The 23800-nt window shown below is 43.2% G+C and overlaps 1 protein-coding gene across 1 annotated transcript in view; it reads right to left on the bottom strand.

Annotated features, from left to right (window-relative positions):
- The window catches only part of EDEM3 (ER degradation enhancing alpha-mannosidase like protein 3), a 501369-nt gene that overhangs the window by 474727 nt on the left and 2842 nt on the right, over positions 1-23800 (bottom strand). The window contains exon 2 of the mRNA XM_078641446.1: positions 7133-7178. Within this exon, the coding sequence (XP_078497572.1) occupies positions 7133-7178 (46 nt within the window). The remainder of the gene's footprint in view (positions 1-7132; positions 7179-23800) is intronic.

Raw genomic sequence — 23800 nt, 5'->3', positions numbered from 1 at the left:
GAGTGGACGGATGGATGAGAGGAAGTAAATACATGGTTGCACTATGGGATACCTGTTAACCAAAATAAATGACCCACAGAAGGTGCATAAACACTGCTTTAAAAACAGGCTGCTTTCTGTGGCACCAGCAAAAAGAAAGAATCACACACATACTCCTATCTTGCATATGCATGTATCTAAGGTACAACCCCCCCCCCACAGTAACAATGAAAGCACCCATATACACCCCTATAAACATCCTTTGCTCAGCGGAAAAGTGTAACCTGGTCCTCACAGGAACATCATGTAAACACAGAGCTTAACAAAGATTCTCAGAGGCAAAACCCCACTTCCGGAACACCATGCCCAGGGAAATCAACCACTTCCAATCACTGATGGAGCGCACGTCAAGACTACTCCCACCTCTTTTAATCCCTTTTATGCAAGAAATTCTTGGCCCACCACATTCTCCCTCATACGTTCGATGTCAAATACACCTGCAGCTACAGTTACAATATCTTTTATAAGTATGCCTTATATATCATATCTACTCTAGTACTCACAAATGCCAACTAGATTCATCACTGTAATCTTGACTACAGTCATGGCGCCTAAATCAATATATCTATGCATCTCAAAAAACTAGTTTATTGATTGTAACTGTGCTACTGGGAATATATATTGGGGCAGGACATGTACAACTAAATATGTGCACCTAGAAGGCATCATGTTTTGCTTTATAAGCAAAATAAACCTAAACAAGACATCTTTTAAAAACACACATCTGTATAGGCTGCACCTGTCAAATATGAATGCTACTATATACTGATGTTCTAGGTGTCAAAGTCCTACGTATGTTCAACCAGGACAAACATGTGCAGTCATGTGCAGTCATTCCTCTGCGATCAGTGAGAGCTAGACGTATAGTGACTGCTCAATGCAGCCAAAATGTCACTCAAAGCACTGGACAATTGATAAGTGTAATATTTACAAGGAAATTTGGCACTATACACAGCAGTCCTCAGATTCCACCCTCGGTCCATCTAATTGGCTTAGTCGTTGGTAATCTTATAAGTTTTTAGTTAGTGCCTACAATTTTACACAAATGTAAAACAGTTGTGGGGACTCCTTTAGTAGATGTGACTTAACATTCAACTGAAGACATAATATTAATACAGGGCATGCCACACACTTAAATTTCAGAAAAAGAACTTACATTATAAGTGTTATTACCACATTCAATGTTGGACACATTGCTAAATTCGAAGGATGAAAAGGCTGACAGGATCAGAACAGCATTTATTTGCAATAGTATTTTTTTCAAATAAACACTGTATTTATGCGACTTACTGATAGGGGTTTCGAGGATGGCCGGCAATACCTACAAGATTATACAAAATGTTCAAAGGAAGCCCATTTTGTACCCTAAGGCAAGGGCCACACAGTTAATTGCTACATATGAAGATATTTAACTTCAAACCTAATCAGTGCTTTAAAGCAATGTGCAAAATTAGGTTACAGCAACAATTTGTTTTACAAACAAATATTTAGTTTTACTGAATTAACATTCTGCACTTTCAAACAAGTAATTTATCATCATGAGTAAAAGAAATCTCATGCAGCTCTATTAACCACAAACAAATTAACCAACCTCCTCTGAAAAAGAACTTTACACAAACTATAGAGCCCAACTCGACAGGATCAATCTAAGAACTCTCCCATCAACTTAAGGCAAAAAGAATAATTTTGCTTTAAAGAACTCTCACCCACAAGAGTACCCGTTGGTGGCCTGCTTATTCATAAAGTTCCTTCCTGTTCCGTTACAGAAAGGGGCGTATTACGACTTGTGAGATGCACGTGAGCACACTGTTGGAAAAGGAATAGGGCAATTAGCGGGGGTAGGGTTACTCTTAAAAATACCTGCCTGGTAGCCCTTATGTTTTAATCTGTGCACCAGCCGGTATGATTTTAAATAGGAAAAGTTATGAAGTTCTGGGGCTCTAGTTACCCCTACTTCTTCTTAGGATCAACATGTTTCTGCCACATATGTTCCCAAATGCTGTGACTTTCGTCAGCACAGATTATACTACAAAGATTCACATCTATTCTGTAATGTTGACATAACTGATTAATTTACCATACATACATCAAAGCACGCCTAAAACACCTACTAGGTTTCCGTAAATGGGTATGTATTAAGGGACTTAATAGTGGTCCATAGGTACACGGAGGAGAGGCATTCCAGCTGTCACACGGACTCCAAGGTTCCCGCCTTGCCTGCTGGCCGAGGGCCTGTATAGGTTGCATACATTGCAAACATTTTGAATTTGCCATTGTAAGGTAATGCCTCTTTTTGCATGTTAACTCCACATTTTTGGACTGATGCTGCTGGTTTTTCGACTCTGAAAGTGCAATGAGGCCTGCTAATCGGACCTTAGTGCCAATGTTCTAACCCCTTACAAAGTGTATGCCAATTTGGCTGTTCCCAATTGGCAGGAAATTACTTATAAGTCCCAAGTATATGTACCCAGGGTACCAAGGGCATGTAAGGCATAGTGTGCACCCAAGGCTGCAGCACTGATTGTGCCACCCTGTGTGTGACAAAGTTCAAATGGCTCCCATCCTGACACTGCAGACTGGAAGGGCAGTGTTTACCCTGCCAGTTTGACTTTGCTACTCAAACCAATGGCAAAGCCACCACTTTCCTTAACAATATATGTATGGCCCTCAAATTATTATTTTGCTCTGGAAACGTTAGTAGCCCCATTGGCTAATACAAGGTTACAGGCCGGCAACCGAGCCTGGCTAACTTCTGACTCGGACTACCCGAGTACTGTCAGGTATCAAATTAATTGTGGCATTAAACCTGACCTGATGCCAAAGTCTAATTTAATGTCACTATTAAAGTAAATCAAATTTAGGGCAGTTGCCGGTCTGTGGTCCAGCAGCCTCACAAAGGCCCACAGAGAGCATACTGTCCCCCTGGATAGTCGTGTGAATGACTCCCAGGCTAGAAAACAATCTAAGCCTACTGCAGGGACAGGTGTCACCTCCCACTTTCAGGAAGGCTAGCGAAGTTAGGACTGTCCCTCCATGCATGGGGAAAAGTTCTACTGAGCCCCAGGCCAAAGTAATGACACCAAGGATCAGTTAGCTGATCACCTGGAACCAATTCCAGGGACAATAGAGCTGAAGAAGCCCATGCTGGCAAGTTAGTATCCACTTCCATAAACGTGCTGCTGAATGCCACTGGGAGCCACACAAGACCGATTTTCAAAAGCTAAAAGTTGCACCCAATTCAGCCAGACCAAGGAGTGCCGTCAAAGTCCAGATTGGTCACCCAAGAGAAACACTAGCCCTCAACTAAAGGATTTTGCCTAAACCACTGTGGTGAGAGACCAGTTGCCCAGTCACAGCTGTCCTTCTACTGTCCCAAAGAGGACTTAGTGGGGCCCCAACCTCTGTGGCCAAAGTAGCCCCACATCACCCGTGGACCGAGGAATAACCTCAGCAGGCCCGTCAACTTCACAACCACCAGAGCATCTTTGAGCATCTTTTCATCCTGTACCCCCAGCATCAGGACCTCTCCATTCAAGTCTATGGCGGTCGTGCTCTAAACTTCGAAACTTGACTGAAACATGCTTCGTTGTCAGGTAACTGTCAAAATCTACCCTATTCCCCCTAGATCCCCCTCCCCACCCTTCATTCTATCTGATTTGGTTGCCCAGGCCAGCGTAGCCAAACTAACTTATACAAACGTTTGAAAAGTTTTTAACTTTTTTGTTGACCAATGCTTATTTGCAGTTATAAATAAATAAATACTCGGATTTAAATAGCGCAGCTTATCACCTGTGAGGGTATCCAGGCACAGTTGAAATGATAATTGATAAAACCTTTAAAAAAATCTGCATCTCTGGAATCCTTCTGTAGACTTTTCTCATCAAGGACTATAGAAAATTCATAAAAATATCATCTATTTTTATAAACTGTTGTTGTGTTTCTTTCATGTTGTGTGGCTTTCTTATTCAGTGTTTGGTACTGGATACTGAGTTTCTTTGTTTAAGTCTTGCGGCTCGAAAGCCATAGCTACCCAGTGTGGAGCTTAAGGTTGTTTAAACGAGCCTGACTGGACCCAAGACTGAGTGTATTCCACGATAAGGTCCCACAGCCATACCCAATTTTTCACAGCCTGTTTATACTTGGTCTTAAGTGTTTCAAAGGTCTTCAAATGTGTCTGATCCCAGATGCTGCCCTGCCACCGGGCTCATACCTATTAGGCTTCAACAGGGATGATCCCTGAGACACGCATTTAGGTGACATCTTGTTGGGGGACTTGGCCTTGCTTTCTTCTTTTTTTCTTCACTCAGACCTCTTCTGAGAGTACAATGGTTGGCTTGTGGGTGTATACCTGTTCTGATCTACTCTCAGTGGTTTTGAGCTCTGAAGAATACTGAAGACGTTGTGTGTATATTGTAGATTATGCTGTTATCTTATATATTGTTATTTGGGTTGCAGCCCTGAAGAAGTCTATTGCCCTGTACTGGCAAGACGAAACACGTGTTGGCTGTGCATCTCTTTTGTGAATTGGAACTTTGTTTTCTTTGGAACCAATAAACTTTGGAAGCTGTGCCTACTGAACCTGCGACTAATGAAGGATACTTTCCTACATGGAATTTACTATTGACCTTTGAGTGCTTGGAAGGGTGTTTTTTGTTCTTATGGTTATCCCACCTCTTAGGGGGATACAAGTGGGGCTGTGGTAACCAACCCTGTTTTCTTCCTGGAGCACCATCCATGAATATTCGAACTGTTACTTTCCCCTGAAATGCTGTGTGCTTGTTTTCTTTAACTGGTTACCAATTTTTGTACTCTATTTGAATGTCCTCCTGTCCCAAGAGTTACATTTGGTACACGCCGTAATGGTATCAGCCACTCCTAGACATCTCTGCAGAGCAAGTAACAGAAATTCATAGCCCAGTCAAATAGCCAAATTTCTTGTTTCTTATTTAATGTTCAAAAATTATTATTTTCTGTGTGGGAGGGGGTTGACCTGCCGCACCGGAGACGGCAGTGGGTCACCATTGGGACTATGGTAGCCAAGCGCGACATTGCGCAGAGGTGGGGTGTGGCGGAAATCCCTACGCTGGCGTTGTGGTGTAGAACGATGGACAAACTGATGATTGTTGAACGTGCAGTTTACAAAATGAGGGCTAACCCGCGCAAGTGGAATGCAATCTGGGTGGCTTGGAATAAGTATAGGGGGGACCTCTGTGAGCCGCTTCCGGAGGATGAGGACGATAGCTCAGACGAGGGTGAAGACCTGGAGGACTAGATTGAAGGGAGTGGGTGGATAGACTGGCGAAGTTAGGGGTCGAGTGCCAGGGATAACAGTGGAGCGGGTGTGGGGAAGGAGAGGGGTGATAGCATAGGAACCTGGTCCTAATCAAGTGACACTGGGATATATGGGTAGATTCGACGTAACTGTCCTTATTGGCATGAGTCTAAAGTTTGGATTGTTTGTTATAAAAAGCATAAAACAGTAAGACGTCTTACCAACTATTGATATATCATGATTGCCTTATGTGTTTTGTCAAACATTTGCTGCCGGACCGGAAGGTTGTCGGCTAAATAGCTGTGTCACAATGTACAACCTTGGCTGACCGAGAACTCATTCCCTCCACTGTGTTGTACAATTACTGTAAGTTTGACAAATGCTAATAAAGTCTTACCAAAAAAAAAAAAAAATAAATTATTTTCACTTTGTCCATATTCAAATTGATACAGCCTTAGCCAACGTGTTTCGTTTATGAAGGTGAGCGACAGTTGCAGGGTGTTCCAATTCGAGGACCACAATAATTCATAGAGAATCCACAAGCAAAGTATTATTCCAAATGAAGCAATAAATCATAGCCTTCTTCCATTTCTGCCCCACAAGGTGACTCTTCAAATTATTAGTTCCACTAATTCAGACTTTTTACCAAAATCCTAATATATAGAATCATGAAACACTCACATCTGTATCCCACACCAGACATACACCCAACACCTCGACTCCAAACAGCAAAAGGTTTGAATTCGGGGCTCCGAGTAATTACTAGTGGCTGAGATTAATTGAAGCATTTCACTCAATAACTTAGCTTTAAGTCATACACTTTTTGGGAAAGGACATTTCAGGATGTAGGTGTCATTACAGGAAGTAACTCATGTCATTCATTGTTGTCTGCATACTGGCCAACAGTGTCTTTCATACTAAAGTCACCCAGCAGTTTACTGTGAAAACTAACGGCACTTGCTGTGATAAATCTTAAAAATAACTCCGCTGTTTCAGTACTTTTGAACCCATCTTTCCATGTTTTGCAATCATAGAGAACGTTTTTTTTATTACAATATTTTTTTACACAATTGTCTGTCACTAAGTAGAGATATGTAGCATCGACAATACCACTGTTCAGTACAAAATTTAAATCTTGCCACATATGAATATGACTGCTTATATTTTCAACCTGTTCACTTTGAGCAAGTTTCAGCAAATTGATTAATGGAACAGTACATTTTACAAGGCATAATATAGCCGCTTCAACTGATGCACATTTGTTCCAAAAAAAGTGCCCATTCTTTTGGTTTACCTGTGTTTTTCGGACTATTAATGGAAGTGTATTTATCACTGGATTTGTGAACTATAAGATTGTGAGGTTTCCCAGATACTTAAAGAGCGCTTTACTCAATCCACAGAAGCACTTGAATCATTGTTCATCATTCTGGAATGCAATTTTAGTTTGGGTGGGCTGGAGAAATTTGTTAAGTTTTGTAATAGTTGATATGGATAGTTTTAATCACTCATTTTTGTGTGCTCTGTAGGGAAAGACATGTAAAATGATCCAATCAGGACATCACAAATGTATTTTTAACTATGAAACCCAAGGTCGATTTTCAACAATTTTGCTATGGAAACAGGATTTCAAAAAATGAATACAAAAGTATACCCTTTGTTCACATATTTGAACGTTCGTATTTATGAAAAAATAAGATTATATATATATATATATATACACACACACACATATACACACAATCTTACATACATACACACATACATACACACACACATTAAATGTATGCCGATTAAAGTAAAAACAAAAAACAGATTACTTACCATATAGTTACTGTACGCATGATCGAACATTTCAAGAACTTGATTCCTGCAAGAAAAGATGAAGTATCAAAACTAAAGTATAATACAACAGCTGCCTATTTTGGAAAGCACAATCTTAACATACACATCGAAAGTGTAGCTCTTGAAAATGTACAAGGAAACCAATAGTTTCATAACATTGATAGACTACTTATTAATAGGTATTTTTCCATTTAATGAGGAGAAGCACAAGGAATGCCAAAAACATTTTGTTTTAAAGTCAATGAAGGCATCGGAGAATAAAAACAGAGATACACAATACATTAGACATTTATAAACAATCTAGCACAATTCTGAGAAAATGTATGTGTTTATAACTGTTTAGAAACCCTATATGCAACCCTTTGTTTTAGCAGATAAACTGCAGAAAGGGCATACAGGGCTGCTGCCAATTTTCATTTCAAGAACATGTCTCAACGATGAACAGATCACATAACCTGAAGAAAGACATTAGAGAAGTTTGTTAGTGACAAGAGAGTACGAGATCTGCACCTTCAATTCACCAACCAGTTATGACAAGGCTGCTTCCCATAACACTATTGTACAACCATCGTTCTCGATAATATCAGTAATCCGTCCATGAAGTGAGGAAGACTGGCTGCTCCACAATCAAACAAAGTAATATTTGAAAGCTAACAATTGTTTTAAGATGGACAAAATAGGGGGCGTGGCTTCGCGGAGTAAAGACATGGCCGCCTGCTAGTTTTCTCTGAGGCCCCCATTCCTGCCCCGCTGATCCGCCACAACAATCCGTGTCCCCTGGTACTGGATTCTTGCACCGGAGGAGTAACGCTGCTTCTTCCAGCAAACCCGAACGAAAACCGAGGTCGGGGCTGGAGATATTCTGGCCGGCGTTTAAGGCATCCAGCGCTGACGAAGCCAGAGACTGGAGTGGCTGCACCTGCCGTCCCAGACGCTCTGTGGGCCGGCGGCTGCCCCTCCCCCACTCCTGGAGGGGCCGCGGAATCAACAACAAGGACAATTAAAGCACCCAGCGGCCCCCGCGAAAAAGCACCATTGCGTTACACTTCGGCTCATTAACTGCTGTCTCATCTACTGACAAAATCAAGAGCATCAGCCACTGTAGTAAGGATCTGACTTTATCCTTCTGCTAGGACTTTCAATTTGTTCTGCTGAATTATCATGGCCTGTACTCCAGCCTTCTGAATGGAAACGCTCCAGACCAGCAGTGAAGCATACTAGCCCTGAAGGCCGGATTGGAAGACTGCAGCAGGCTGTCTGCAGACAGGTGCTTCTGTGGGTCAAAGAGGCGGCCGCGCTCACCCATGCAACCCCTCAATAGAGCGCAGGCCAGAACTTGGGGGCTGTAATACTCATTGGTTGGGAGCCCCACAGCTGCATAACTTAAGGCCAATTACAGCAGCAATCACAGTAGCACACTCCGTTTGAGGCACAGCGCTCCCCATATTATACCCTGATTTGGCAGCTGGCCCCCAGCTCAAGGCTTGCTGGCAATGTGCACGGCCCCAGGTTCCTAGACATTGCAGTCAATGCTTGACTGACTGGCCTCTAAATACTGGCCCTACATGGGCAATTAATTACAATGTACGGTGACTCACTATAGGCCGTCCACTGTGCATGGGAGGCAGGCGCCCTTGAATCATTACGACTTTGTTGACCCTACAGTTGTCCCGCGGTCCTTGCCTCCAGCAGACCCCCCCAATCAAGTGGCGGCCGCTTGGAAAACCGCATTTGCGTTCTGGGGCGACAGGCCTGACGCGGACGAACTCACTAAGCTGTGCATGACTGGCCTTGAGTGCGAACTGAGCCCTCACCATGTCCAACGCCAAGGGTACGAAAACGACTCAACAGAGCAGGTTGGACCGATATACCTGCCCAAAGGCGGACCTACCTGATCGGAAAGGACTTCGCGAAAAACAACAGAGTGGGGCAGAACATGGCCCTTCGGAGCCCACGATGAAGGACCTAATGGCCGCCATCACTGGAGTGCGCACTTCCATTGACGTACTGTCCTCCGAGGTGACTCGGATCAGGGCTGAGCTCACAAAATATAGGGAGAAAGTCAAACAACTGGAAATCACCACCTCCAGCCTTGTAGAAGATACCTCGCAACTGCAGACAGATATCAGAACTACAGGCATTCCGTAAGTTGGCAGAAGACAAGTTGGACGACTATGAGAGACGCTCGAGACGCAATAACATACGCGTTCTCGGTGTGCCGGAGAAATCGGAGGGTCCAGCCACTGACCTTTTCATTGAACACCTGATCACGGCGAAGCTACAACCGAAGGGCTTGTCCAAACTATTTGTTGTCGAAAGAGCACACAGGATACCTGGAGGTCGCCCTAAACCGGGAGCTCCTCCCCGCCCAATATTGGCCCGGCTGTTAAATTACAGAGACAGGGACACCCTTTTGCAGGCTGCTAGAGTTGCTCCTCCACTCATGATCGATAACTCAGAAATCACCTTCTTTCCTGACTTCACAAGACTGTACAGATGCGTCGGCGTTCCTTTCTTGACGTCAAACGAAGACTGCGGGGAAAAAGGTCTTAAATACGCCATGCTCTTCCCTGCGCTGCTGCAGGTCAAGGTCGAGGGAAGAACTCACTTCTTTGATCTACCGGAAATAGCATCCGACTGGTTGGACAGCTGGAAAACATTCCCAGAAAGGAGCCCTAACGACCATTGAAATGGACAGCCCTTCATCGTTGGGCGACCTCTTGATCGCTGTGGGCAGTCTGCTTTTATCTCATCTTGAACATCATTCAGAGCCTCTTGTTCCTTGGGGACGTCGGACTGTAAGCTAAAATTACTGATGTACTGTTCAGTCTATATTCTGATTCGTAATTGAGAACTGCACCAGTAACTTGTGGTAGGAACGGGGGCCATCGGGGCGCTAAGGCCCTCCCCCATTTTCTTCTTTTAGTACTTTGTTGGGCGACAGGTACTCTGCATTTGAGTATCATGGGCAGTTCTGAGCCCAGAGTGCAGGGGAGCAGGGTGGGGGGTTGTTGGAGGGGATTGTTTTGTCTTATTTGTTATCTCGATGGTACGGTCCCAGTCTGTAACAAACAAAATTGCTATACTCCGCATATGGGTCAATGGGGGTGCAGTGCAACAAGGAAGTCAAAATATTAAGTTGGAATGTTAACAGGTTGGGGGATAAAGTTAAGAGATGTGTAGTATTGCAACATATCAGGAGATTATCACCGGACATTGTATTGCTTCCGGAGACCCACCTTGTGGGCAACACATGCAAGGCTATGCATAGATGGGGCTACTCAATGATTGCACACGCAGGTTTTACGACAAACTCCAGGTGGGTGGGCATTATGCAAAAGAAGTTATTTCCCCTGTCGCTTGCGTCCACTTATCTGGATGACCATGGCAGGTATGTAGGGATCACAGGCACCTGGGAGGGCCGAACCATAACTTTCCTGTCGATATATGCACCTCCAGGGTTACAAGCCGCAACATTTGCCGACCTTAGTTCTGTACTGCTAGCGTTACCAGATGGGCACTTAGTGCTCGGCGGTGATTTCAATTCAATAATATCGGGTTAACTGGATAGGCACCCCCCCCCCTCGCACAGTACCTCACACTGCACACTCCTTTTCTGGCTTTTTGGAGGCAATGGGGTTGGTAGATGGATGGAGAACATACAACCCGGATAAGATCCAGCACACTTTTCACTCCGGGGCACATTACAGCCTCTCCCGTCTGGACTACATAATTGTCCCAGCTCCACAAGTAGCGACCATCAAGGAGATAGGACATCTGGCAGGGGGTATCTCTGACCACTCCCCCCTGTGGGTCCACATAGTCCTGGACCACTCACAAGTAGGGCACGTTGCCCCAATCAATCCTTGGTACCTCAAGAACCCAAAAATACATAAAGGCCTGATTAAATCCATTGACAATTATTTCATAGAGAACGAACACTCCGTTGCCTCCCCGCAAGTACTATGGGAAGCATTCAAAACTGTGATCCGGGGCCAAGCCCTTTCCCTAAAAGCGGGATCGAAAAAAGACAAGCTAAAAGACATCTCCGATGTAGAACAAGAGATATATATAAGATTGAGCAAGACAAACTCTGGTACTACTCCTGAAGCCCTTCACACACTCCACCTCAGTCAAGACGAATACCAGGCACTAGTAACTGACCGTGCCAAAACAATGGCACAAGACAGATTGGGCCGACTTTATGACTGGGGGGGATAAGGCAGGGAAACTGATCCCCTGGTTAGATGAAAAAGACCACGCAATTAGGCTTGTCCCGGAGCTTAAAGGAACTGATGGATCCCCAATAACGGACCCTCAGGCCACAGCTAACCAGTTTGCCGCACACTTCCACACAGTTTGCAGCTCAATAGCTCCATACACAGAGGAGGACTCCGCGGAACTCCTGCGGGATATCTCCCTCCCGACACTCTCAGATGATGACCGAGCATTCATGGATAGTGCCCTTACCACTGACGAAATAGCAATCGCAACCAGAGCGCTCTGCTCTGGCAAGGCCCTCGGCCCCAATGGTATCCCGATCGAGCTATACAAGCTCCGTCCGGATAAATCATCCCATATTTAAAATCTATGTTTGAAGATAGCCTCAACCAGTGGTCACTGCCTCTAGACCAAAGAATTTCTACCATAGTCACAATCTACAAGGAAGGGAAATCCAAGACAGACTGCTCCTCCTACCGCCCTATTTCATTGCTTAACGCAGAACCCAAGATTCTAGCTAAAATACTTGCAAATAGACTGATTAGAGTAAATGGAGACTTAGTACACCTTGACCAATCTGGATTTATGCCAAGGAGAAACACCGCCCTGAATCTGCGCAGAATGCACGGGGTCCTAGGCAGGGTGCCGACCATACGGGAAGATGCAGTCATAGTCTCTCTCTTGACACCACTATGGCTTTTGATACGATTGAATGGCCATATCAATTCGCTGTGCTCACAAAACTGGGGTTTGGGCCGGGTTTCTGCCGATGGGTGCGCTTGCTCTACAGCGCTCCTAACACTCAAGTGGTTGTGAACAACAACAAAATCAGAGACCTTCAGCCTTAGCCGAGGCACTCGTCAGGGATGCCCCCTCTTTCCACTGCTATTCGCTTTGGCCCTTGAGCCCCTTGCGGCATGGATCCGTGGGGACATAATGATCCGTGGTATGCGGTGGTCGGCAGACTGGGAGGACCGCATTTCCCTGTATGCGGATGACATCCTTCTGTACCTCACGTCCCCTAAGAGATCCCTTATCGCCGTTTTCGATATCCTTGCCAATTTTGGCAGATTCTCTGGGTTTCGAATCAATTGGCAGAAATCTCTCCAATATGTTCTTTGTGGGGGTCCTCCCCAGGTGCCCCGAGACTGCCCCATATCGATAGTCTCAGAAGGCTTTAAATATCTTGGCATATTAATTTCTCTCGATCACTCACTTTGACATGCCCGTAACCTTGTTCCCCCTCTACAGAGACTCAAATGTGATATCACAAACTGGAAATCACTACCACTCTCCTTGCTGGGCAAGGCGGCCCTTTTTAAAATGATGTCACTTTCCCGTTTCCTCTATGTTCTGCAAAACTCGGCCGACCCAGTTCCAAACTCATATTTTAAAGAAATAGAAGGGCTCCAGCGAGACCTTCTCTGGAGTGGAAGACCTCGCATTGCTTTACAAAAACTTACGCTCGGCTGGTACGACGGGGAATCGGATTACCGGACATTAAAAAAATACTACTGGGCAGCGCATCGTATTGCAATAAATCACAGCACTTATGGCCAGCCCCATGACCCAGGGTTCGATATGGACAAATGGCTTCTTCCAAATGGGACCTACACAAGAGCTCTGTACTCCAAACCAAACAGATACCCACTTACTGCTCCTACCAAGCACACAGTCACTGTTTGGCATTCTGCAACTAAATCAATGGGCTGGAATGACAGATTGACTCTTGCTACACCTCTCTGGGACTCACAAAAGCTAGGGGAACTAGGAGACTCCAAAGGCTTTGCCAAATGGGATCTAATTGGGATTTTCCACATTAGAGACCTCTGGGACAAAGAGGGAGTGAAGCCCTTTGACACCCCCCCAAACTCACTATGATTTGGCTAATTCGGAGCGCTTTCGCTACCTACAAGTCCGGCACGCATTGCAAACAGTATTGCCCCGCAACTCCTCTCCACCAGAATCTTCCCCTCTGGAAGACAGACTCCTAGATGGCCATGTGCCCGAAAAAGCTATCTCCCTGACCTACAGAAAGCTCATCAACATGGATGACCCCCTGCAGTCCCTACGAGAAAAATGGGCCGGTGACGGTATTGAATTAGATGATGAAAGCTGGCAGGCAGCAGTCTCTTCCCCCAAGACTGTCGCTATCTGGGCACGTCCCCGCCTGGTGCAGGTAAAAATTCTACACAGAGCGTATATAACAGGTCCTCAACTGACACATATGGGTGGCTTGGCTGACGTGTGCTGCAGGAGGGGGTGCTCCCAAATAAGCATGTTCATGCACATAATATGGCATTGCGAGCCAATCCAGACATATTGGCATGCGATACACAAAATAATGAGCGAGACACTAGAGATCGTAATCAAGCCAGAAGCCCCTAGATGCCTCCTCAACATCTGGGAGCCAACAGATCTCAACACGCATGCCACACAATGGGTCACACTGGGCTGCATGGTCGCTAAAAGAAACATCGCCCAACTATGGGGGGCATCACATGCAACCACGGTCACGGATTGGGGAAAATCTCTCTACTTGTGTATGATGAGGGAAAAAACAGTATACATGGCCCGGGGCTGCACCCGGAAATGATCTAAGATCTGGGCCCCCTGGAATGAATACCGTGGCAACATATGTACTCCTCCTTGTTCCTTGACTGTGAAGATCCCCCCTGCCCGTGATTTCCAATGCATTCTCCTATTGTACCTGTCTGTATTTTGATTTCGTTGCACTCCTATGATTGACTTAAGTGGAACTGTACCTGTATGTCGAGATTGTTTAATAAAAAGATTTATAAAAAAAATAAAAAAAAGATGGACAAAATACGAAATAGTTTGAGATGTGGAATTCCTATAGCCCAATGCCCAGGACATATTGCTTGGGGTCAAGGGTAACACGTTTTCATGTGTATTTTATCCTTGGGACAAGTAGGCCCAACCCCCTACAGCACAAACCCTTTGGCTGCCAGTTTACAGTACCACTTTATGGATCAGAGAAGGGCATTGTATGCAGTTAAGGTAATACTTGTGTTCATGTGTTAATGCAGTACAAACTTGTATTTATGATTCATTATTGCACAGCCATTATTATTATTAGAGTGAGCACTAAGTAAATGTTGTAAGCTCGGACTGCACTACTGACAGTGGTTCCAGTATAAAAATGTATACACATGTTTTTAAAGTTTAGCAATATGAGGCTATTTATAATGCTCCCAGAGTGTTGTCTGATTAGATGCAAATGTTTACAGAAGCTTGAAAGCAAGATTGATAGTTATTTGCTTTCAAAATCGAATGTTCACAAAAAAAAGGCAAAGTAGGAAAAAATGTTGCTAAACAAATGTAACATTTTAGGTATCATTTCTTTGCAGCTTCATTTAGTAAAATGTGTTGATGGATGCTAATATTTGCTAGTATTTCCCAAAAATATTCATAATGGAAAATTAGTGTAACCCATTTCAATACGAGTATGGGGCTTTTTTGGTTTTGGCAATGCAGGACTTGTTTGGCATGGTTTTTGTAAAGCCTTATTGGTGTGGTAGCTGCCATTATAATAAACCATTATAACGAACATTGGCAAAAGCAAAAATAGTTTTTGGTCTCAAAAACCACACATTGCCATAGTGGTTCCAGGCACTGAACAAAACTACTTTGTGTGCCGATAGAGATAGAAAGAATATTTTAATCAACACAAAAGATTATGGTTAACGCCAGACATAATTAGGAGCCCAATTATTAAAGAAATTCTCAAAAGTGCACCCATGGTATATGTCCATGCATTAGGTACAGCTATACGGCTTTCGTGAATTCACAACAATTTACATAAGTAGGGCAAGAAATAGCAGTCCCAGAAAATATTTGTGAACTTCATTTTAGCATGAGCAAATCTGCACGGGTAGATTTGCTCATGCAAAAATCTGAGTGTTTGCAAGTTCACCTTCCTTCCAAGCACTTTTTTCCCCAACCCTGAAAGACGTTTTACGCCTGCCACTATCAGGAGTAAATTTACAACCTCTCTCAGTATGGAAAAAGATTAGAGAAGAGTTTGTGAAAACCCTTAAAACATGTAAGTTAGTAGGTATGCACAGACTGAAAGGGGCATTCCAACCCTAGAATTATTGCTTACCACTACCTTTAGCCTAAGTACGTAGATCTGCGGAAACGTGGCAACATAAGCAAATTGATAGTATTCAAACTCTACTATGGCATGAGTCCTGGCATATTCAGAGAAGTTATTTCAGAACTCTTCCATAATGAGATTTCTACCATAATTGATCACCGCATTACACGGCACAAAAGGGACAAGTGGACTTTGTTATAGGAAAATTAGATTTATGAAGCAACCTGCCCCATGGACAAGACGATATTTTATTAAATTCCACACAGATTGTTACTGCTGTTTTTAAAAAAAGTTAAATAAAATCCTCAGAAGAATCCTGTTTATGTGAAATTACATTAACTCACTGAATGAAGCATTTTTCAGTTTTTTCCTCATTTAGTCAATGTTTTTCCCAATATTGGTAAATGGTGGGTGGCTAGACGAGAGGTAGCAAGCTGTTTATGATGAAGCAGTCCAAATGCTCATTTACATGTAGGGTCCTACTACAGAAACGTTTGTACTGAGTCAAGCAGATGAGTGGATTTTGAATCCTATACAGTGGAAACTTGGTTGGATGGTAGAGTATCAGCTTGGACAGATAATGGAACACACCAAAGAGCTGAACCTTGTGGATGGACTGAAGTCCAGATCAAGTTCACATTGACACGCACCATCTTCAAACAATTTATCATCATCCCTGACGATCGCTGGTAGAAATAAAACCAACTGAGAAGGAAAGACAATCGGATACTATAAGCAGGAAAATTCAACTTCCCGATCTAGCTCTGGTCTCCCTGCTCCTTTCTTTTTCTCCTTCTGTTGTATCTGTATTTTGCATTATATTAAGCACAATAAAACACTTATCTGGAGGAAGCACTTCTATATTAAAAAGTACACAAAATTTAAACTCTGTAAAATAAATTAGAATCCATGTTTATAAGTAAAAGAGGGATAGATTCATGTTTCCTAATTACCTAACAATGCCACAACAGTATAGGGAGAACAGGCTGAGAGAATAATTATAAGTGGAATAATCTTAAAATGCACAGGATGTAAACTGTTTTAAATTAAGGACACAAAGATACTTTTCTTGATTTTGTTACAGAGAATTACAGACCCTCGGGAAACTACTCAATTTCAAAGTTATTTTCTAACAAAGGTAATTGGATGAATAACAATCTAATGAATGAATAAAATATGTAAATGTTGTTAGATTGAAAAGTGTTATAACCACCATCCTATTTGATATTTGGTTAACACGGTAACTAATCAGCCTTTACTGGTTTGAAATGTATCCGAATATTTAAGCAGGGCAGCGATATTCCAGAAGGGGGTAAATTATTTATTTCATGTTAGGACCTTCGGTGATAGCCAAAGCCCGATAGCTGCCATACATTTGCTCTCCACCTGTGATTAAACTGCCTGCTTCAACCAGCACAGAGCTACCAATATTCCAAGCATCGTCACATTCTCACAACATCAACATGCCATTCTACATTAGGCTCACTCATACCATGCACCACACAGGCAAATAACATCACTACACATTCTCTGCTGGAATCAAAGCTTTCAACTACAAATCACATAGAAATCTGCTTCAAATTCTTAACTCGTTGCCCTATCTTCCTATTGGGTTAATTGGTGGTTTGCTAACTTTCCACAGAGCAACTGAAGTAAGGAGTTAGTCTGACATGAAATCGGATTTATTCTCCTTTACTGTTCTGAACATTCTGCAAGTTGGCTCACAGTGTCCAGTCTCAAATAGTCTCTTCAGTTTTACAGATGTGCTGCAGCAAAAAACATGCATTTGTTGTTCCACAACTTGAAATAACTGTTTATTGAACTGGAATCACTTTCTATGGGCAAAGAACAAGAAACAGAACCATTCCAATCTATGAGTTACTGAGCACTTTTCACGAGGTGTTCATGAAGTAACTAGACTCCAATATTTTGCACAAGCTAAAGACCTTCAACAATCAGACACCAGGTTTACCACTCTTTCTGTACATTTATTGTTACACAAAAGCCTAATAGCAGCACGCAAAAGCTCAGAGTGCAGAAAAGCAACTGATTATGGGACTTAAGCAAGCGTCCAAGGCCTGCTTAAAAATATATTGGCTCTTAATAAAAGACAGAACCGGTTTCAAAGATTTTACGTAGCTCATATGGAGGCCTCTTACCCTCACAATTTACCAGACATACCTCACACAAAGGAACTAGGAGAGAAAGGACAAACTGTAAGCTTTCAAATGTTGCTTTCAGGAAATTTGGCCCAGGTTCTTGAATGAGAATTCATAATATGAGCACATGTAAAACAAAATAACTGATATAGGCCTTGGAATCTATACTACTTTCTGGTCAAAAGTCCCTTCATGAATGCTCTTAGATTCTCCTAACTCATAAGACTCAAACCAGAGAAGCATAGAATATTTCAAATCAGCATAGTGCCCATTGTAAATTTAGCAAATTCATCCATTAATTTAAAACTTGCCTTAAAACTAAGCTATACGTAGGCAGATTCCTTACTTACCTTTTGAAATGTAATGCTAACATCGGATCTTAAAGCAGCCATTTCAGGATTATTCTGAAGGCATTAGGCCGATTGAGACGACACTGTAGGTTTCCCCAATCAGATTTGCTGGACATTAGATATAAATGGTCCCGCGTCACACTGCAACAAACTGTTTTTATTCTTCTGGTTCTGTGTGTTGCTTCTGATAGGTGGTTCCATGCTTGGTTGACTAAGTGGGAGACACTGACAAAGCTAGTATGTAAATTTCTTACAAATGGGAGAATTGTTACCAGCTGTGGAGACCCTGTTGGCTTTTCCTTTAGCTACATCAATTCAGCTATTTATTGTTCATTATTAACTTGTTCACAGTTATCTAGGCGTATGTGTGAATGGAGAAAGGGGGCCCTGGTGGTATATCAACTAATCAATCATGTGTCTCGAGCATGCCTACATACAATAGGGCACTGGATATGTACAACTATATAGCTTTGCTGAGAATAGGACAGATACTCTCAGTATTGGCTACAAAAACCCTCCAAAAGCCTTTTTGGGACTAAGCATATTATGTACGTTCCCCTAACTTAGTGGCCTTGGCTGGCAACATCACAGTTATGTTTGACTTTCAGCATTAGAAAATAAATAAATGATGGTCATTGAGAACATCAACCAAATTAGATGCCACTGTCTTTTCTTCACAGAAGAAATTCTCAGTTGCGGAATTCAAAAGCTCACCACTTCAGCAGTTCTGCAACTACATGCCCCACCTTGTGATCTATGGATAATATATTGCAAAGGTCATTACCTACCAAACTATACACAGCGGATCCTTCAACGCACCTTGCATGAAGCCCATAAGAGGAGCATGCTTAACAAAGGGGCAGACAGCTGCTATAAGGATGCAGAAGAGGATACTTTGAAAGCCAAGTCTGCAGGACATGGAGACACACTCTTCTGAAGCGAACAGCAGCAGGTAGCAACTGCAGAGCCCACCAACAGTTTTTGCCGGCATGGATGTTTGCTTCAGTCTTTTTAATTCTTTCATGACTGTGTAGCATGTAGAGATGCTTCATGAAGCAAACTAGGCTCGCTGACCTAACATTTGGTTGAATGCATAGTTAATAGTTATACTCCACTCGTACGACTGGCATATGTTGAATGAATAATTAAATATATATTTTTCAAAACCGCACTAACTGCTATAACGGTCTGCAAGCTCACTGGAACACTGCACCTGATAGGAGATAAGGACCATGTTCTCTGCTGTAAACAAAGAGGCACCATAGCGCTTATCGGGTACATTACCCTGATCTGCAGAACAGCATAACCTCATTGGGTGCACCATGTTCTGATTGCAAGAGTGGATCAATTATTTTTTTTAAAGCTCTGTCCCCAGCATAGGCACTAACATATCTGTATTTGGAGACAGTGTGCACGACAGCATCTGCCCGAGGAAGGATATCCCTGTACCGCCTTTCAGAAGACAAAGCTTTGTGGTGCACTGATTCTGCAGCACTTCTAATGTGGAAGAAAGGCAGTTTGCCTCTGCTTTGTATCTGTAATACAACACAGGAACATGGGCAAAGGCATTCCTTCATTACATGGGGCAAGGTCCCTTGCGAAGGAGGAAATGCCTTGAAATTAAAAGGAAGAAATACATATGTCTCGTGACCCATGTTCCCAAAGGGGGCCCATAAGCATCTGCAGTCCTTTCTGTAATACGGAAATGCCAAGGAAGGCAAAAAGTGGAAGGAAATACCCATTGCAAGTCCCTACCATGGCCCCACGTTTGCTATTACACAGGTAAATGGTACTCATTATTTGATACCCAAAAGGTTGATTTGACCACCTGTAGCATACAGATTGCACAGAGACTACTGGAGAAATCATGAACGGTGGTTGTCTCGCAGGCTGAAAAGATTACTTATTTTAGAGGTTTATTTCAAATTTCTTGACCGTTTCAGTAAGAGATGGCAATAACAGATGAATGTGCAACTGCATGATGAATGGACCAGGTCTGTTGGTTTTAATGGTTCTGAGAGAGCGGAGGTACAACGACAGTGACCACATGATCCTGCAAGGGTGATGTGTGATGAGAGAGTGTGTGAGCGTCAGATTGGGATGCTTATGTGTCAGTGTGACCAGGGTGAGAATGTTTAGGTGAGTTCCATCAGTCAGAGTTGGGAAGGTTGGTGATAAAGGGAAGCTGACAGGGGTCTGCTGGTCATCTAGCCCTGGTCATTGGACTCTTTCACAGTCACGCAAGAAGGAGAAGGCGAGGTGCAGAGAGAACCTGATAGATGGTCTGAGTCTAGTATGAGCCACCCTAGGCCAAGTAGGATGAGACTCAGTGGAAAGCAAGTGCCACAAAGTTCAGCACTAGTTGGTCCTCAACCGCCACCAAGCAGATTCCCTGGGGCAGCCCTGACCCCTTGTTCTCCCTGCAGCAACAACTGATGAAGGCAGGTGGGATGATGACTGGAACACTGATCCACTAGGATTCAGGCAGAGAAGAAACTGAGCAATGCAGTTCAGGTCCCCATCAGTGCTGCCAACCTGTGGGTTGGAGAGCTAGAATAAGGCTCCTGATCATTAGCCAAAGGAAGGCTATGTCCACTCCTAGCACACAGCTAACTAAGATATCAGACTAGCCTTACAGGGAGTTGAGAGGAGTCAAAGCTTGACTGTACAAATGGTGTGTCTGTTTATTGGGTACATGTGGTTTATATCCGTGCACTGTCTCGGTGACAACATTTTGCCTCACTGCCTATAGTCTGTCCTTTTAGATAAGGTGAACAGATAATCCCTAAACCCGCGATTGGAAAAGAAGATGGTTCCTCTGCCCAAGAGGTAATTTAAAATCGTGCTGAGACACTTCAAATTAGGAATTGCGAGGGCAACTAGGGTCGAAAGTGTATGTGAGGGCGATAACACAATCCCCATAAGGAATGGATGTTTTCCTATTTGGATGATTGTAGCATGCACTACCTCTTTTATCCTAATCAGTTTGCTCTCCTGCAGATACCAAGGCCCATGTGCTCTTCCTATCAGGGAGATAAATACATTCTAAATAAACTGAACATGCCACACATCTATTAGTGTGTCTTTTATTTGAAAAGTAATAATGATTCCTGGGCCGGATAATCTAGATAGAAGAAACAGTTCTTGTGATTTCCTTAAGAAGTGGAATGTTTGAGACTGGCAGCAACATTGGAAAAAACCCTGTCTGCCCATGCCGCACATTTCTCCAAATCCAAAATGCCCAGGCAATGTCCTTAATTTAACTTCTGCCCCACTCCTGTAGGCTGTTGTCAATTTTATTCCTCCATCCAGAGGGATAAACGTCTACTTGTTCACGTAGGTAGAAAGGATTGAAACTAGTACTGAGATTGCTGTTAACAAGCTGTTCAGAAAGGACTGTCTCCTGTATGGTATTGGATCATGTTCACCGATGTGTGACAACACAACTGCATGTGCACATGGTGTACTGGCATATTTGACCCTAGTGTCACACTAGTCTTAGCATGAAAACTAAGACATACATACGTACCCGACGAAGTAAAGTTCTGGACCTGTCCTGTCACAGAGAGGCACACCAAGCAGGACCATTGGGCACTACTGCTCAGGTTCTAGGTTGAGGACATATAATGGCAGTAGCAACATACCGTATGCTATGAAAGATAGTGTGACCAGAACTTTTTATTTGCGTCACTGAGATTATGGCCTACAGGGACACCTGTGTAAAGATGCACTGTCATGCTGACACCATGTGTGTATTTCGAGTGCATATGCAGTGTGTGTAGCACAGGTGCAATAGCAGAACTCTGTGTTTGAGTACTGAAGCCAGTGGGATATATTTTAGTGCCCTTGGTTTAACATGCTACAAGGACAGCTTCCTCAGACAGTGGAATTTTATTGCCTGCATCCCTGTGGCTGGAGAGTGGAGACCGGAGACCCAGACACTGAAGTGAGAAGGATGGAGACAGAGCTACCTTACAAATTTGAGGAGCACTTTCGTTATCAAAGAACTGCTGGAGATTCGTTTTTCCTGCGAACCTTCATTTGATTGTTGGGAGTGGTGAAGGGAAAATACAGTTTCTTGATGTGCAACATGATGGATTTTCTAGGTTAGGTGTAGCGTTTTGTCTATCCATGAATGCTGCTTCAGAGAGGCTTGCATGTCATGGTTCCAAGCTCATGAGACCACCCCCCCCCCTCATTGCACTGGCAAGCTCCTCCGGTATTGCAATAGGGATCGGAGTCATGAATCTTTCCTTAAAAAAAAAAACGCAGAGCAGAATGCGGGGCTAGCCATATCCAGTGGCAGAATGCACATATCACCTTCTTCTACACAACCACTTTAAGGTTAGTGGTGCATGCATTCATTGGGCCGACTAGAATTCCTGCAAGGTCACAATGGGGTAGGTGAGCTTCCGTATTGTGATGCGCATTAAGCGGGCATTCACAAACGCTAAGCCTCGTCACCTATAACCCAACCCACTATAGCCCATTCAGCATTTCTCCATTAGGGCATCCTGAAACGCACTGGGATACGTTATCTGTCTAAGCCCACATGACTTCCGTGAAAAGATGCGCTTGGAGAGCTTTTCAATATGCTTATGCTCATGGTTTGAAGCTCGCGCAAGGAGCGCTTTGGCAATCCAAAAAGTGTAAGCACATGGAGCACTTTGACATTGCTTGTACTTATGGTTTAGATACACGTGAATGGAGCGCTTTCATTTTGCTCATGGTTTGATAAACATGCATGGAGCGCTCTCAAATTGTTTAAGCTCATGGTTTGATGATGACACATGGAGCATTTATATATCGTTTAAGCTCATGCATTTTGATACATGCGCATGGAGCGCTTACTGATTCTACTGCACGGATGGTAATGGTGGATGCAGCAAGGAATTGGTAATACATGGAAGTGTGCCTTGTACAACAAGTTTCCACATCAATAAATACTCAAGAGAGTGTGTGTGTGTGTGCACACCAAGTTTCCACATCAATAAATTCTCTATCAAGAGAGAGAGAGAGCAACAAGTTTCCACATCAATAAATACTAGAGAGAGAGAGTGTGTGTGTGTACAAGTTTCCACATCAATAAATATTCGAGAGAGAGAGAGAGAGAGAGAGAGAGAGAGAGAGAGTGTGTGTGTGTACAACAAGTTTCCACATCAATAAATACTCTCTCTAGAGAGTGTGTGTGTGTACAAGTTTCCACATCAATAAATATGAGAGAGAGAGTAACAATTTTCCACATCAATAAATACTCGAGAGAGAGTGTGTGTACAACAAGTTTCCACATCAATAAATACTCGAGAGAGAGAGAGAGAGAGAGAGAGAGAGAGAGAGAGAACAACAAGTTTCCACATCAATAAATAATCGAGAGAGAGAGTGTGTACAACAAGTTTTCACATCCATAAATACTCGAGAGAGAGAGAGAGAGAGTACAACAAGTTTCCACATCAATAAATAATCGAGAGAGAGCGAGTGTACAACAAGTTTCCACATCAATAAATACTCGAGAGAGAGAGTGTACAACAAGTTTCCACATCAATAAATACTCGAGAGAGAGAGAGAGAGAGAATGTACAACAAGTTTCCACATCAATAAATACTCGAGAGAGAGAGAGAGAGAGAGAGAGAGAACAACAAGTTTCCACATCCATAAATACTCGAGAGAGAGAGAGAGAGAGAGAGAGAGAGAGAGAGAGAACAAGTTTCCACATCAATAAATATTCGAGAGAGAGAGAGAGAACAAGTTTCCATCATCAATAAATACTCGAGAGAGAGAGAGAGAGAGAGAGAGAGTG

The sequence above is a fragment of the Lissotriton helveticus genome, chromosome 1_1, assembly GCF_964261635.1.
Source record: "Lissotriton helveticus chromosome 1_1, aLisHel1.1, whole genome shotgun sequence".
Taxonomy (NCBI): Eukaryota; Metazoa; Chordata; class Amphibia; order Caudata; family Salamandridae; genus Lissotriton; species Lissotriton helveticus.
The sequence above is the reverse complement of the archived record's forward strand: the minus strand, read 5'-3'. Positions and strand labels throughout refer to the sequence as shown.